This window comes from Montipora capricornis, chromosome 2, assembly GCF_036669925.1.
Source record: "Montipora capricornis isolate CH-2021 chromosome 2, ASM3666992v2, whole genome shotgun sequence".
NCBI classification, from domain to species: Eukaryota; Metazoa; Cnidaria; class Anthozoa; order Scleractinia; family Acroporidae; genus Montipora; species Montipora capricornis.
The window spans coordinates 5,620,386-5,632,885 of record NC_090884.1 but is presented as its reverse complement, the minus strand read 5'-3'; the positions used below and the strand labels follow the sequence as shown (position 1 = coordinate 5,632,885).

The 12,500-nt window shown below is 37.8% G+C and overlaps 2 protein-coding genes across 9 annotated transcripts in view; one reads left to right on the top strand and one right to left on the bottom strand.

The window, feature by feature from the left end:
- Positions 1-844, bottom strand: part of LOC138038604 (leucine-rich repeat-containing protein 40-like) — a 1,092-nt gene extending 248 nt beyond the window's left edge. Inside the window, exon 1 of the mRNA XM_068884582.1 lies at positions 1-844. This exon is cut by the window's left edge and continues 248 nt beyond it. Within this exon, the coding sequence (XP_068740683.1) occupies positions 1-761 (761 nt within the window). The 5' untranslated portion in view covers positions 762-844.
- Positions 845-909: 65 nt separating this feature from the next.
- Positions 910-12,500, top strand: part of LOC138038602 (GRAM domain-containing protein 2B-like) — a 23,510-nt gene continuing 11,919 nt past the window's right edge. For 2 of the 8 annotated variants that reach the window (XM_068884575.1, XM_068884574.1), the window contains exons 1-5: positions 6,638-6,769; positions 7,609-7,729; positions 7,840-7,899; positions 8,197-8,239; positions 10,051-10,092. In XM_068884575.1, coding sequence (XP_068740676.1) covers positions 6,643-6,769; positions 7,609-7,729; positions 7,840-7,899; positions 8,197-8,239; positions 10,051-10,092 — 393 coding nt within the window. In that variant the 5' untranslated portion in view covers positions 6,638-6,642. Of the gene's footprint in view, positions 1,045-6,637; positions 6,770-7,317; positions 7,519-7,608; positions 7,730-7,839; positions 7,900-8,196; positions 8,240-8,468; positions 8,772-10,050; positions 10,093-12,014; positions 12,201-12,500 lie in introns of those variants that run through there. The other 6 variants (XM_068884580.1, XM_068884578.1, XM_068884577.1 and 3 more) reach the window with 6 other exon arrangements.

The following is a 12,500-nucleotide window of genomic DNA, read 5'->3' as shown; positions in this document are numbered from 1 at the left end:
ATGACAAAGATGTGCATGCGCTCCAAATTTCTTGGAAGCAGGGAAATTTTGTTCTCTCTTAAGTCAACACGGCTCAAATTAGGCAAATTGTTTGTAGCACCGCTGTTCAAAGAGTGAATCAAGTTAGAACGCAAGCTTAAAAATTCCAGCTTGATTAAACCATTCAGGTTATGAGGAAACTGGACAAATTGATTCTCTGAAAGATTCAAATGCGTCAAGTTCACAAGACAATGAAAATTGTCTGGTAAAGAAGATAGTTGGTTTTTGGTAAAGCTGAGCCACTTCAGAGATTTTAAACTTGCGAAGTCCTCCGGCAATGACGTGATATTGTTGCATCCAGCACCAAGTTTTTCCAAGTGAACAAGATTACAAATTTCGGGTGGTAATGAAATGAGCTGTATGTTAACAATCCATAGTTCTTGCAGGAATGTCAGCTCTCCGATTTCTGAGGGTAAAAATCCCAAATTATTGTGACTTAAACACAAAATCCTCAAGTTTGTAAGCTGCCGAAATCCCGAGGGAATTAAGGTTAACTGATTGTGATCAAGGGCCAAAACTTGAAGACTTTTCAATGTAACAAGCTCCATCGGAGGCATAATTATCCTGTTGTCATTCAATAGCAGAATCTTCACTTCTGCAAGCTTCTTCAATGAATCAGGAAGAACGGTGAGGTCGCGATGGCTAAGATTCAGAATCCGCCACTTTGAACTTATAGCACTTGCCAGTAACCTATCCACTTCTTTTTGAGCAGAGTGGGACATCTGAACATTTTATAAGGGATTCATAATTCACAAAAACTATGAACACTCTGGAAATTGGCAACAAGGTGGGTAGGGTGTGCAAGTTTTTGTCTGTAGCAACACTGCGCGCATACGAGATTGAGTGTCAGCGTTTGAACGTGCAGGCTCAGAACATCCTCTGTGGTATCTTTGGGATCTTTGGGTCGAATATTGGTCTACATTTCGATGAAAGGTTATTGTTCAAATTTTACAGCCATTACTTGCTGATGGAACCGTTTAGCACAGAGTTTAGCACGGAAAACAGGTACATGAAATTAATTTATTTCCGGATGCAGCAGGGCTGAGCGTATTAAAAATGGTTGCATTTGGTACAAAAACGCATACGACCAATTTGCTTGTCAGCTAGAATACCCGTTCACTCATTGTTGTATATGCCGCGTTCTTCAGAGCATGCCGCTATAAGAATACAATAGTAAACGGGTATAGAAATTTTATCATTCCAGATTATTCCATGGACGCGCGTGCGATAGCTAGGATATGATGAATAGTAAGCTCAATAATACACGCGTTTTGATTGGTTATCACTTATCATCTAACAGAAGACAGACGCATAGCTGACGTCATCATCAAAAACGTTGTTAAATTCGTTTTTGTATAAAACCTATATGTTATTAGATGTTTTGGGTGTTTAGTATCGCTTAGTAATTTTACGAGATGATGCCGTATTTTGACGAGCCAGCTAGGGCTCAAACAAACAACAAGTAGAAATACTCAGCGATACTACACACCAAACCATCTCATAAGCTATTTATCACTCAGATTTGTGCGTGAGGGTCAATGTCAGCAACTAAAACTAGGCAAACCGGTTCTCTACTGTACAATAACCAAGTGTAGAAATAACTAACTGTACAATATTGTGGAATATTTGTACTTGTTTCATGGTTTTTTTTGTACAATAACTAATGCAGTTGGATAATAAAAATAGATACTGTGTTGCTATGCACCTGTTTAGGAAAAGATCACAGAAGACGTCAAAATGTGTTAAGAACATCAACGACACACCAGGCACTTTTTCGTTCCTATCTCATTCTCACGTCATCTGTAATCTATTAGTGAATTTAAGATCTACGATGGCGACGGTCGACGAAAACGTCACCTCAAAATATAACTTGGCTCTATCGTAAGTCTTTCTATTTATTCAGTCTCGTTCATGTCCTACAATATGGGCGAAGTATCCTAAAAATAAATCAGTACGAGCGGTTTCAAAGTTAAAATAGAGAATGAAAGATTCTCTGTTGCATGCTTACGTTGTCGTCAAAACCTCAAATTTGGTGATTTCACGTCGTCGTTATGCAGAGGACCGCAAAAATACTTGCTAAAATCCGTGCTGCACGTGCAGCACGATTATTTATGCTCTTTTAGCTAATGATGTTATTGCTTTGTGGCGTTGTCGTAGTCGTAGCTGCCGCCGTCGTAGTCGTAGCCGCCGTCGTCGTTGTTTCTTAAATTCCCTATTACCGAACAGATGCACAACGACAATGAATCTATTTGTTAAATACTGTATAACCAATCTTAGCCTATGTGTAGCCATATACCCTCTACGAAGAAAACAACAGATAAAGGTTGGAACCCTCTCTCAATTTTTTCTTCGCAAGGGGGGGGGGGGGGGGAGTACGGCTACTTGTAGAATAAACCAATGTCCTGCCTTAGTTCCACAAGGGGACTGAAACAATCACTTTACACATAAGGTTAAACAGTACAAGACTAAACACAATATCGAAAACTGGGATGCCATTCTCTGATATTCTTAGCTTTCACATGACATTATCAAAATTAAAAAATAAGGAATTATCAATCCTTTTGAGATTTTAGTTTTGTTAGTTATTAGAACAGCTGAAGACTTATCTTTTCACAAATTTTAAGTTTGATAGGATTTTTCATCTTGTGATAAAGCAAGGTTGAATTTTTAACCTTTTGCGTAACACGATATTAAAATTGTGGCCGAGAATACTGTCACCTAGGTGAAAAAAAGTGACTTATCCACCGAGACTTTGCAATCTGAACAGTCCTTGTGTAAGAATATGTACTCATATAAATGTTTATGAGCCCTCAGAAGATGACTACAGCCTTTTTATAGCAAAACTCGATGAAATATGAGTTGTTAACCTCAGGCTGCCGTATTTGTGCCTCTCAGAGGGACACAAACATGGCATCTCAATAGAAAGCCCTATAAATTTTAGTAAAACATTTTTTTGAATATCTCCCACACTAAACATCACACAGACCTGGACTTTTGCTAGACTGTTTGAATATTCATCTTCTTTTATCTCTTTGATTCTTGACTTAATTTGTTGAATGGTTTTGATGATGGTGTGACAAAGAAAACCGGCAATTAGGTCTCCAGGAATTTTTTTTTTGTTTATTTAACTATTCATTTATTTATACACTGTAAAATTCAACAGGATTACAAAATAATTACATAGCAATAAAAGATTCTGAACATCACAAAACTAACAAACTCTTAGAAGTTGCTTGAAGTCTTTTAAAGAATAAAAAATATTTGTATTATCTGCAAAAATTCTTTAAGTTCATTTTTTGATGACTTGGTTAAGTCATTGATGTACCAAAAAATAACAATGGCCCCCATAACTTCCGACAAAATTTGCACCCACAATAATTGATGAGTAAACTCGTCTGGCGTTAGACAGATTAAAATCTATAAGTTTCACTCTCAGGAGGGAAACCTGATGGTATTCACAGGGCTCGACCTTGGCAGTAGGCAACTGGCCAAATACTAGTAGATATTCAGTTTTGGCTAGTGGACTTCTCTTGCTTAGTAACCATGTTGAAATGCTGAAGGCAAATATTATCATTCACTTCAGAATCTAGTGTCACTACTCACAAATGATGGCGCATTATTTAAAAAAAAAAGGAAAAAAAATGGAAAAAAACAGGAATCAATAAAGTTTTTGAGCGCAAAAATTGTTCCAAGTTCAAGAACACGACCTCAAGAACACAGTGCCTAGATGCAAGAGTAATCAAGAAATGGACGGTGAAGTTCAGGAAGAAGCTTCTCCAGTATGTTTGCAGCCAGACAGGACGCACCAATGTCCACAAAAAGGCAAGTGACATTGTCAAATCAATCGACCTTCTCAAGGCCATAAGATGGATGGAACAAGCGTAGCAAGAAGTTGACCCACTTACTATTGTGAAGTGCTGGTCTAAAGTCGGTGTCTATTGCTCTGATGAAGGATGCGAAGAGAACGATGACCCCTTCGCAGGAGAAGAGTTGCTTACTTTGGAACAGCTCTTAAATCAGGTGCAAGATCCCACCAATGAAGGCCCAGTGACAGTGAATGAGTATATCGACGATCACTCTGTTCCCTGCTTACAGCCACTGATTGATGTTCATAATGCTGAATGGCGAACTGAAGTAAGAAAGGAGCTACTCGAGGTACCTGATGAAAGCGATGAGGACACGACTGTTGCGGACGACAAAGGTGATGACTTTGACCCTCCGCTACTTGAACCAAAGTTTCAGTCCGTGAGAGAAGCATTAGCAGCTGCTGATGACCTTGCTACGTTTGCTGAGTTTCACAGGAACGAAGAACTCGTCCAAGCTACAAGTAAAGTCACCACTTTGCTTAGCAAAATGCGTGACATCTCGCTCAAGCAGACAACCCTTGACTACTTTATTTCATTTAAAATAAAATAAAATGTATCTGTTAATATTTTGATTCAAAACATTTTTCAAGTCTTATTGTGTATTTTATCTGCATCTATAAGATTGCATTGCCTTTATAGGCTACAGTAAGCATGAACTTGGCGCAATAAACATGTCAGGTACTTCCCGAAAAAAAAGGGTGTCATATTACACCCCTACCTCCCCATAACGGCCACCTCTCCACAACGGCCACTTTCTTCTGTCCCCAAGGTCTCCGTTGTGGAGAGGTTCAACTGTACTTACCTTATTGTTAGAAATAGGTACACCAAACCTTGGAGTGCATAAGTGTGTGTGTGATTTATACCACTGGCTACTTTCATAATTTTAGGAACTTCACCTTAATTAAGCTGCTATTTGTAAACAGGTACTGTAAAATTCCAAAAATACGCCCTCTGTGTATAAGCCCCTCCAAATATACGTCCCCAAAGCGGCAAGGCGAAAAACCCTCCCTTAAATCGCCCCTCCAAATATAACCCCCCCGGGAACTTGTACTTGGAAAATTGCCCTCAAATACAAAGTAAAACAAAGCAAAAACGATAAATTTACTTCCAACTGTAAGGCTAACCCAATCGATTTGGAAACGCAAATTTCCCTCCGTAGATAAGCCCCTCCAAATATAAGCCCTTCCAAAAATAAGCCCCTCGAAAAGGGCCTTTGAAAAATATAAGCCCCGGGGCTTATTTTCGGAATTTTACGGTAGCTTATATAGTGCCTACTGTGTTACTTTCTTCAAGTTACAGTAAAATATTTTTGACATGCCTGAATATTAGGAACAATCTTTAAAGTGTCGTACAGTATATTAGTTTGCAACTCTATAGCTGACTACACTTTCCTGGTTTACCGTTATTTGCTTGATGAGGAAGATGTATGGTTGTTGGCAAATTATCCACACATTTGACTTCTCCAAAATTAAGAATGTCATGTAAGACTAATAAATCATTCTTGGTTTTCACCCTCATGATTAACAATACAATACAATTTCTTTTCACAGAATTTGCATGATAATAAAAGTTTAGTTCCCAGCAGAGACACAGGTTATTTTTCTTGCCATCCAACATGCCATCAGGACATCACATGCAGACCAGTTACAGGCCGTATGCATGATAACGGCACATGCTACAAAATTCACCACCAAACCTCGTTTGCACAAAATTATTCACATCATCTGGAAATTATGAAATACTGTTCACAAGTTGGTTTTCTTTACAAGTTTGTGCCTTTGAGATTCAGCTCAAGCTAGAATTTACACGAGCAATTTTTCCTTGACAAGTCCACTTGTCAAGGAAAACTTGCCGACTGTACACACTAACAAGTTTTCCTTGACAAGTTTTCCTTGACAAGTTTTCCTTGGTAGTGTAAATGAAAAATATGACAAGTTTTCCTTGTCACATTTTCCTTGTTGTCCATCTACACGAGCAAATTTCAGACTTGACAATTTTTCCTTGTCAAGGAAAAGCTAGCACGCCAGATTTTCCTTGGCAAGGAAAATTTGTCCACTATTCCCCATCTACACGAGCAATTTTTCCTTGTCAAGGAAAACTTGTCAAGGAAAAATTGCTCGTGTAAATGGGGCTTTACAAGTTTGATTTTCGAAATCGAGGCTTCATGGTGAAATTAACCAGTCAGACGTCATCAAGGATGAGGGTTATTAACTACAAGAAAGTCAACAAAATTTTTCGTTATTAGAATAGCAAAAATAAGAATAAATTTAAAAATATATGTAAAATATATTTATAAATTTTGGCCCTGTCATTTCTTCCAAATTGTGTCAGAACTTTTTGGTTAGTGGTCAGGCGCTATAGTCTTCACTACTGCCCATCCATCTCGTTGGTATGAAAACCTGAGCAAATACTTCAGAACCTACCTAGGGGAAAAATTCCGACTGATATTTTAATGAACGTTTTGTCTCGACAAAATGTCGCAAATTTCCTAGTAAATGGATACGTGCGACTAATTACACTTCGTTGGCAACGCGGTGAGTCCATCATATTTCTCACTGTACGTAAGAAAGGGAATAATGGTTTATTGACAGTTGATCGCAGTTACATGGCATTAAACGTCAATGAAAACAAACTCGATTGTAATTAATCAAAAGTAATTGTATGGCCGTTTAAACAGCCACCCGCCCGAAATTACCGGCAAAGAATTCTGTCCAATCAGGGAAAAGCCCGCATTGAAATGAAGCTTCGTTCTTCAATATTCACTGTCGCCCATGTTGAATTTCCCAAGCTTATTTCAAAGGGTTTACAGATTAGAGCGTTGTGGTTGCTTTTTGAAGGATTAGATCGAAGGGTAATTAATTGTGGTAAGCTTTTCGGATGTTTATTATGACTTCTCCTGAACTCTTGTGGTGGTCGAAAGCGGTTTACGTTAAAGCTCTAAATGTAACAGTTAACCTCCAGTATTCTTCCTAGAGAGATTTCTGGCGTTTATCTCCAAATCTTCGGAGATTATTGAATACCTAAATAATAATTTAATTTCCATAGTTAGCCAAAAAGAATTGCTTTTCATATATAGAATATTACACGCGCTGAAACGAGCGACAGATTTATTAAATTACATGTAAAACACATCAACACTTATGCTCTGTATTTTAGGGAAAAGTTTCACTTTCCATAATCACGACTCTTCCGAACGTGTTTATGTTAAGAGAAGTGTTTCTGTACTAAAAGTTTTGTGTGGGAAATTGGGTGAATATTCTCAGAGTATCTCTGGAAAGACTCGGGAATACAACTTACTGAATGAAAATTAGCATCGGGCAGGTGTGTTTTGGCTATCACCATTTCCCTTGGGATTTGATAATATGTCAAGTGTTTCACTTGCTGAAAGGCTATTAATTCAGCTGATTACGTCACAGACGTTTTCCGAGAATAGCGGAAGATAACTGTAAATGGTAATTGCAAACATTCGGTGAATATATTCATTTCGTAAAAGTCCCGTAATTTTCAAAATAGCGCAACAAGTATCAAGCTCAAGGATTGAAGATTTTGGTTTTACCTATGAAAGTGTTTGTAAGAATGGTGAAATTTAAAAAGAGGAAAAGAGGAGGCAAGAGTGAGTCGGGCGTTACGCACACGTTTCGTTACACTCGCGAGTACGTTGTTTGTGTAACCAAACTTAACTTTCGCGTGCTCTTATTTGCAGAAAGAGCAGGTTGGACCAGACCAACTCCGAGTCGCCTTGGAAAAATGGATGTTGCGGCAGGAATCGAAGGAGAAAACAACGATTCAACAAGTTCAACGAGTTGTTTCAATGAGTTCGAAACGTAAGTGCATACATTTTCCTTGTTGAGTTTTGTTTATCAGATGTGCGCTTGACGACTCGATCTGTGGCGTCAAACCGTTTTTTTACCACAGAATATTATCTGTATTTTAGATTTGCAGAAGAGGTAAACGGTGAAATTCCCGAGGTGGACTACAGAGGCAGAATTAAAAGGTATGTTAATTGTATTTACAATTGTTTATTAAATATTATTGATGAGGAACCGCTTTCCAATGGTTGCAGTAAATATTTCCATAAACCAATTTTAATTTTCACTCTGCGGAAATCAAGAAGTTGAGAGAAGAGATCAAACCTAGTCGTTAAATTTGACGAACTGATCTACATGATTAATTCCTAGGTATTTCAAATGCAATTCCTTTCGTGCTATGATGCAAAGCGAATTAGGTGCTTTTCAACCTTTCCCGAGTTTCCGCTTTCAAACATTTAAGACCATTTTCTCTTTCCGGCCAGTGAAAGATCTTCTTCCGATGAAATTGCAAGCTCAGTATCCCAGGTAAGTGTCATTTCTCTTCCAGTTTAAATTGCAGATTGTTTACATTTAAGTTGAACTCACAGAAAGCGCACTACTTCTCAACCGGAAGTCGCGATCGCAGGTGAGGTGATGCCGTGAAAGAAAGTGGCATGAGGTGATGTCACGACCCATCGATGGGTTTGACCATATTGACAAATTTCATCCAAATATCGTATCTTCAACTTCGTCTTGACAATTGTCTTATAAGGAATGATTGCAAAATGCAAAGATAAAAATAGCGACGTCCGTGATGATGTGAAATAGCTTGTTTCTTATTATCCGTCCATGTTTTCCCGTGTTCTTAAGTTCCTAATTCCTCTCTTGAGTGATGATGTCTCGTTTAGAAGAAAGTAACAGTCGCATTAAAGATAACGAGAACAATGATTTTCAGCTTAAAAAACGGAAATCCCGATTTTCCCTCAAATCAAAGACGTGCGATAAGTTACGGCGAAAATTCCAATATGTTCCATGGATTTTAAACCCGGTGCTTAAGTTGGATTCGCCCACCAACAAGGTAAGAAAATACGATAATTCAAGGTAAACATCATCGCCACTCAGGTAGAATTTCACAAACCGATTTTGGTTTTTATTTGCACGTCACAAATAAGAAAATACATGAAATGGTTCCAACATTACTCTACCTTGGCAATGTTAAGGACGGTGCCTACTAAGTCAAAGGTATGTTTGCCCCGATTTATGATTATGCAGGAAAGGTAGACCTTAACAAGTGTTACTGAAATCCAACAAGAAAATTGGGGGTAACGACGCATTTTCCAAAGATAATTCATGAACAATATTTGTAGCAATTTGAATCGTAGCAGTATAGCTGGATAATAATTTTTATGTTCACCAAACCTAGTCAAATGGCCTACTTTCCACAAGTCTCCTGTAGCTCCAAAAACAAGTAAAGCAAAAAAGTAAAGTCTGCTACGAGCCTAGAGGGCCCATCAGGCCGGCACTTATCTCCGGTTACTGTAGCATGAAGCGAAGAGTATTTCTACTCCCCCCTGGATGGGATGCTAGTCCATCGCAGGGTCACCCCCAGCATTAAATTCGCCGGTATCCATTCATACACCTGGGTGGAGAGAGGCACCGTGAGAGTAAAGTGTCTTGCCGAAGAACACAACACAATGTCCCCGGCCAGGACCTGAACCCAGACTACTCGATCCAGAGTCGAGTGCACTAACCATGAGGCACTGAGCCTCCCAAAAACTAGTGCCGGGTAATAATTTTTTAGGCGTTACTAAGGTTTAACTCCTCCAAAGAGGCATTCAGTATTTCTCCTAGTAACGCCAAGTCAGTCCGTGAAGTAAACCATCTTGGTTGTTGTCCTTTAATGATTTAAAAATATTTTTTTAACGAACTTAATTAATCAATTACCATCTTTTTAAAATTATTATTGGGGTTTGTTTATCTTATCAAATCTTAGTTATTTGTTAATTCAGAGTATGAATCATTTCTTTGTATTTGAAATGTTTTAACAGCTTCTTTGTTTATGATGAAAAGAAGCAAGTTAAGTTAATATGTATGTTTTAGTCAACTGTGAGCAAGATGTCAGTGATTTTGCCCATAGGTATTTGCATATCGTTTTGGTCCATTGACATGGCAGAGGTGATGACTTCATGTTAAAAAAAAACACCTCTTGTCACAAATGTGTCGATGTGAGTCTTATTTGCTGTGGAAAGAAAAGGTTCCTTTGTTTCAGTGGTTGGCACATTTGAGTAAAAGAAATTTTGAAAACAGCTGCAGACATCTTCCCCAGACTGAATTTTAATTTAGTTTCTTCTTTGCAGTCTCAGTTTCTCAAAGTGGACAAGACGCCAAAGTTCTTTAGGGTAGGTTAACAGACAAAAAATAATTAAATGAACCAGGTCAAATCCATTCTGCATCTCTTACGTTACAGCTAGGGGTGTGCAGTTTTAAAATGTGAAAAGTTTGTATTGTTGTATTGTTTGTAGGGGTGCAGGGATGGGGCAGTGGTGAGAGCGCTCGCTTCCCACCAATGTGGCCTGGGTTTGTGTCCCAGACTTGGTGTAATGTTGGTTGAGTTTGTTGGTTCTCTACTCTGCACTGAGAGGTTTTTCTCTGGGTACTCCAGTTTTCCCCTCTCCTCAAAAACTAATATTTGACTTGATTTGCATTAATGATATTAATTTCATTTTAAATTGTCTCCAATTAGTGCACCATTCCTAGAACGACTAGACACTTAAATAAAGTTCCTCTCCTTTCCTTTCCTTTTCATGGGTGATAGCCAAGAAATGTATGACTGCAAGACCACTGTTTAAAAACCCATTCACAAGACTGAGACACAAGTGCTTCTCATTATTTTTATCAGGAGTGACTTAGTTGTGGCTAATGACATAACATTTCACTTGAATTCCAACATAGCCAATATTTACATTTTGTGAGCCTGAGATTCTTATAATCTAAAAGTATATTAATTATTGGAGACTTTGTTGATTATATCTTGTATACTTGCCCAATCCTGGATTGTATATCAGATATGAAGGGGTGTGATAAAATCTACTGTATAACAGGATTCTTTGCTCAGTTATTGTTGGATCAAGGCCAAAAGATATCGTGCATAGCCAGTTCTTGTTCCCTTTTCAAGGTAAAACTGAGACCCGATTCGCTCAGCACTCAAACACGATTCAAAACCTTGTCACGATAAAAGTAACAAGAAAAATTTTGCATGAAAATTTGTCACCTGTCAATGATTGTGACTTTGCCGCATCAGAGGCCCCTGTTTGTGGTTGAATGGGTTTTTCAAAAATAGGGGGTCTTCTTGCAAGTGTTTGTTGAGTCTCTTGCCCCAACTTTTGTGCGGCCAGTTCGAGGAAAATTTTTGTGAGCTCTTTCGAACATGAAAGCTTGCTATGCAGGCTAATTATTTTTACACTTTACCTACAATAATTGTTAAACACAAGCACTTTCACAATACTTAAAGCGAGATATGCCTCATTCTATGTTCTATTTTGAAATAAATGTTACTTGTGAAGTTTGCATACATACAGACATACTTAATTGACCACTCCCCATAGGGGCTTTTCAGGGGCAATGAAACACAATCAACGAAAAAACAGAAAACAACAAAAACAACTTTTAAAATCCCAAGTTGTCAGACCGAGACTTGAACTGGGGATCTCAAGGCAAGCGTCCTAACCACTTGACCGCACTGCAATTAAAGCAACTAGGTTGGTTGTCTAAGTTGGTAATTTTGACCAAAAATATACTTTATAACAAAGAATTCAGAACTTTGGGATGAGGATTGTAGAAACAGTATTTAATTATAGACATGATTTTTGCATGTCTGTTTGTAATCCAATTGCTGTTACTGCTAGGCCGTGTTTCCATCTAACCATTTTCTTTAAATGTCCGAACGTGAGATATTTGTTACTTAATTCTCTGAGATGCTTTAATCATTAGGATCTTTTCTTACACTTGTTTTCCTAATAAATGTATTTCTCGTTGGTCACTTTCAGTTTTGCCCGACCATTGTTTTTAATTTGCTTTCTTACTGATGGAGGTTATGTGTATTCTATCATTAAAATCCTCATTTCCATCACAAATTCATCTAACTTTTACACAATCCACCTGCAGCAGTCTGTAAGCCAATCAGAAAGAGTCAGTGCTCTTTGTGGTTGGTTGTAATAACACAGAGGATTATAATATATGGATATTCTGTTCTGAATAAATCATTCCAAATAGAATAAGAAGTTTCCTTTTAAGTCTTGTCCATCATTTTAAGTGAGTTCTTACACAATGATGTGTCCAGGTGATTTTATTGGGGAAAGATTCATGAAGTACAAGTGGTGGCCGTAACATGAATCACGGGAAACGAAAATTGAGGAGACGTAGTTCTGTTTTTGGGAAATCTAAAGACGATAGCTTTCAAGTGACAAACAAAGCTAGACGAAAGGGACTAAATTCACCAAACAGATGGGTAAAGTGAAGTACTTCAATATGTAAGATGTAATTTGCAATTTTGCCAGAGGTGACAATATTAAGAACTTTGCAATGATCCATGGATGTTTTTAAAATGATCTAAAATTGAACTTAAAATTGAAATTTTCTTAGATTAGGCAAGAAAAAGGGTAGTTTCTTCTTTGGCCTATATGATCTTTCAATGGAAAAGTGAAGAATTGTAAATTTATTTGAAGAAAAATACCAGAGGTTGTTTCTCTGTTTTCTTAGGCTTTGATAAGGTAAGATTATTGCAATATTAACTTTTAAAATAAATATC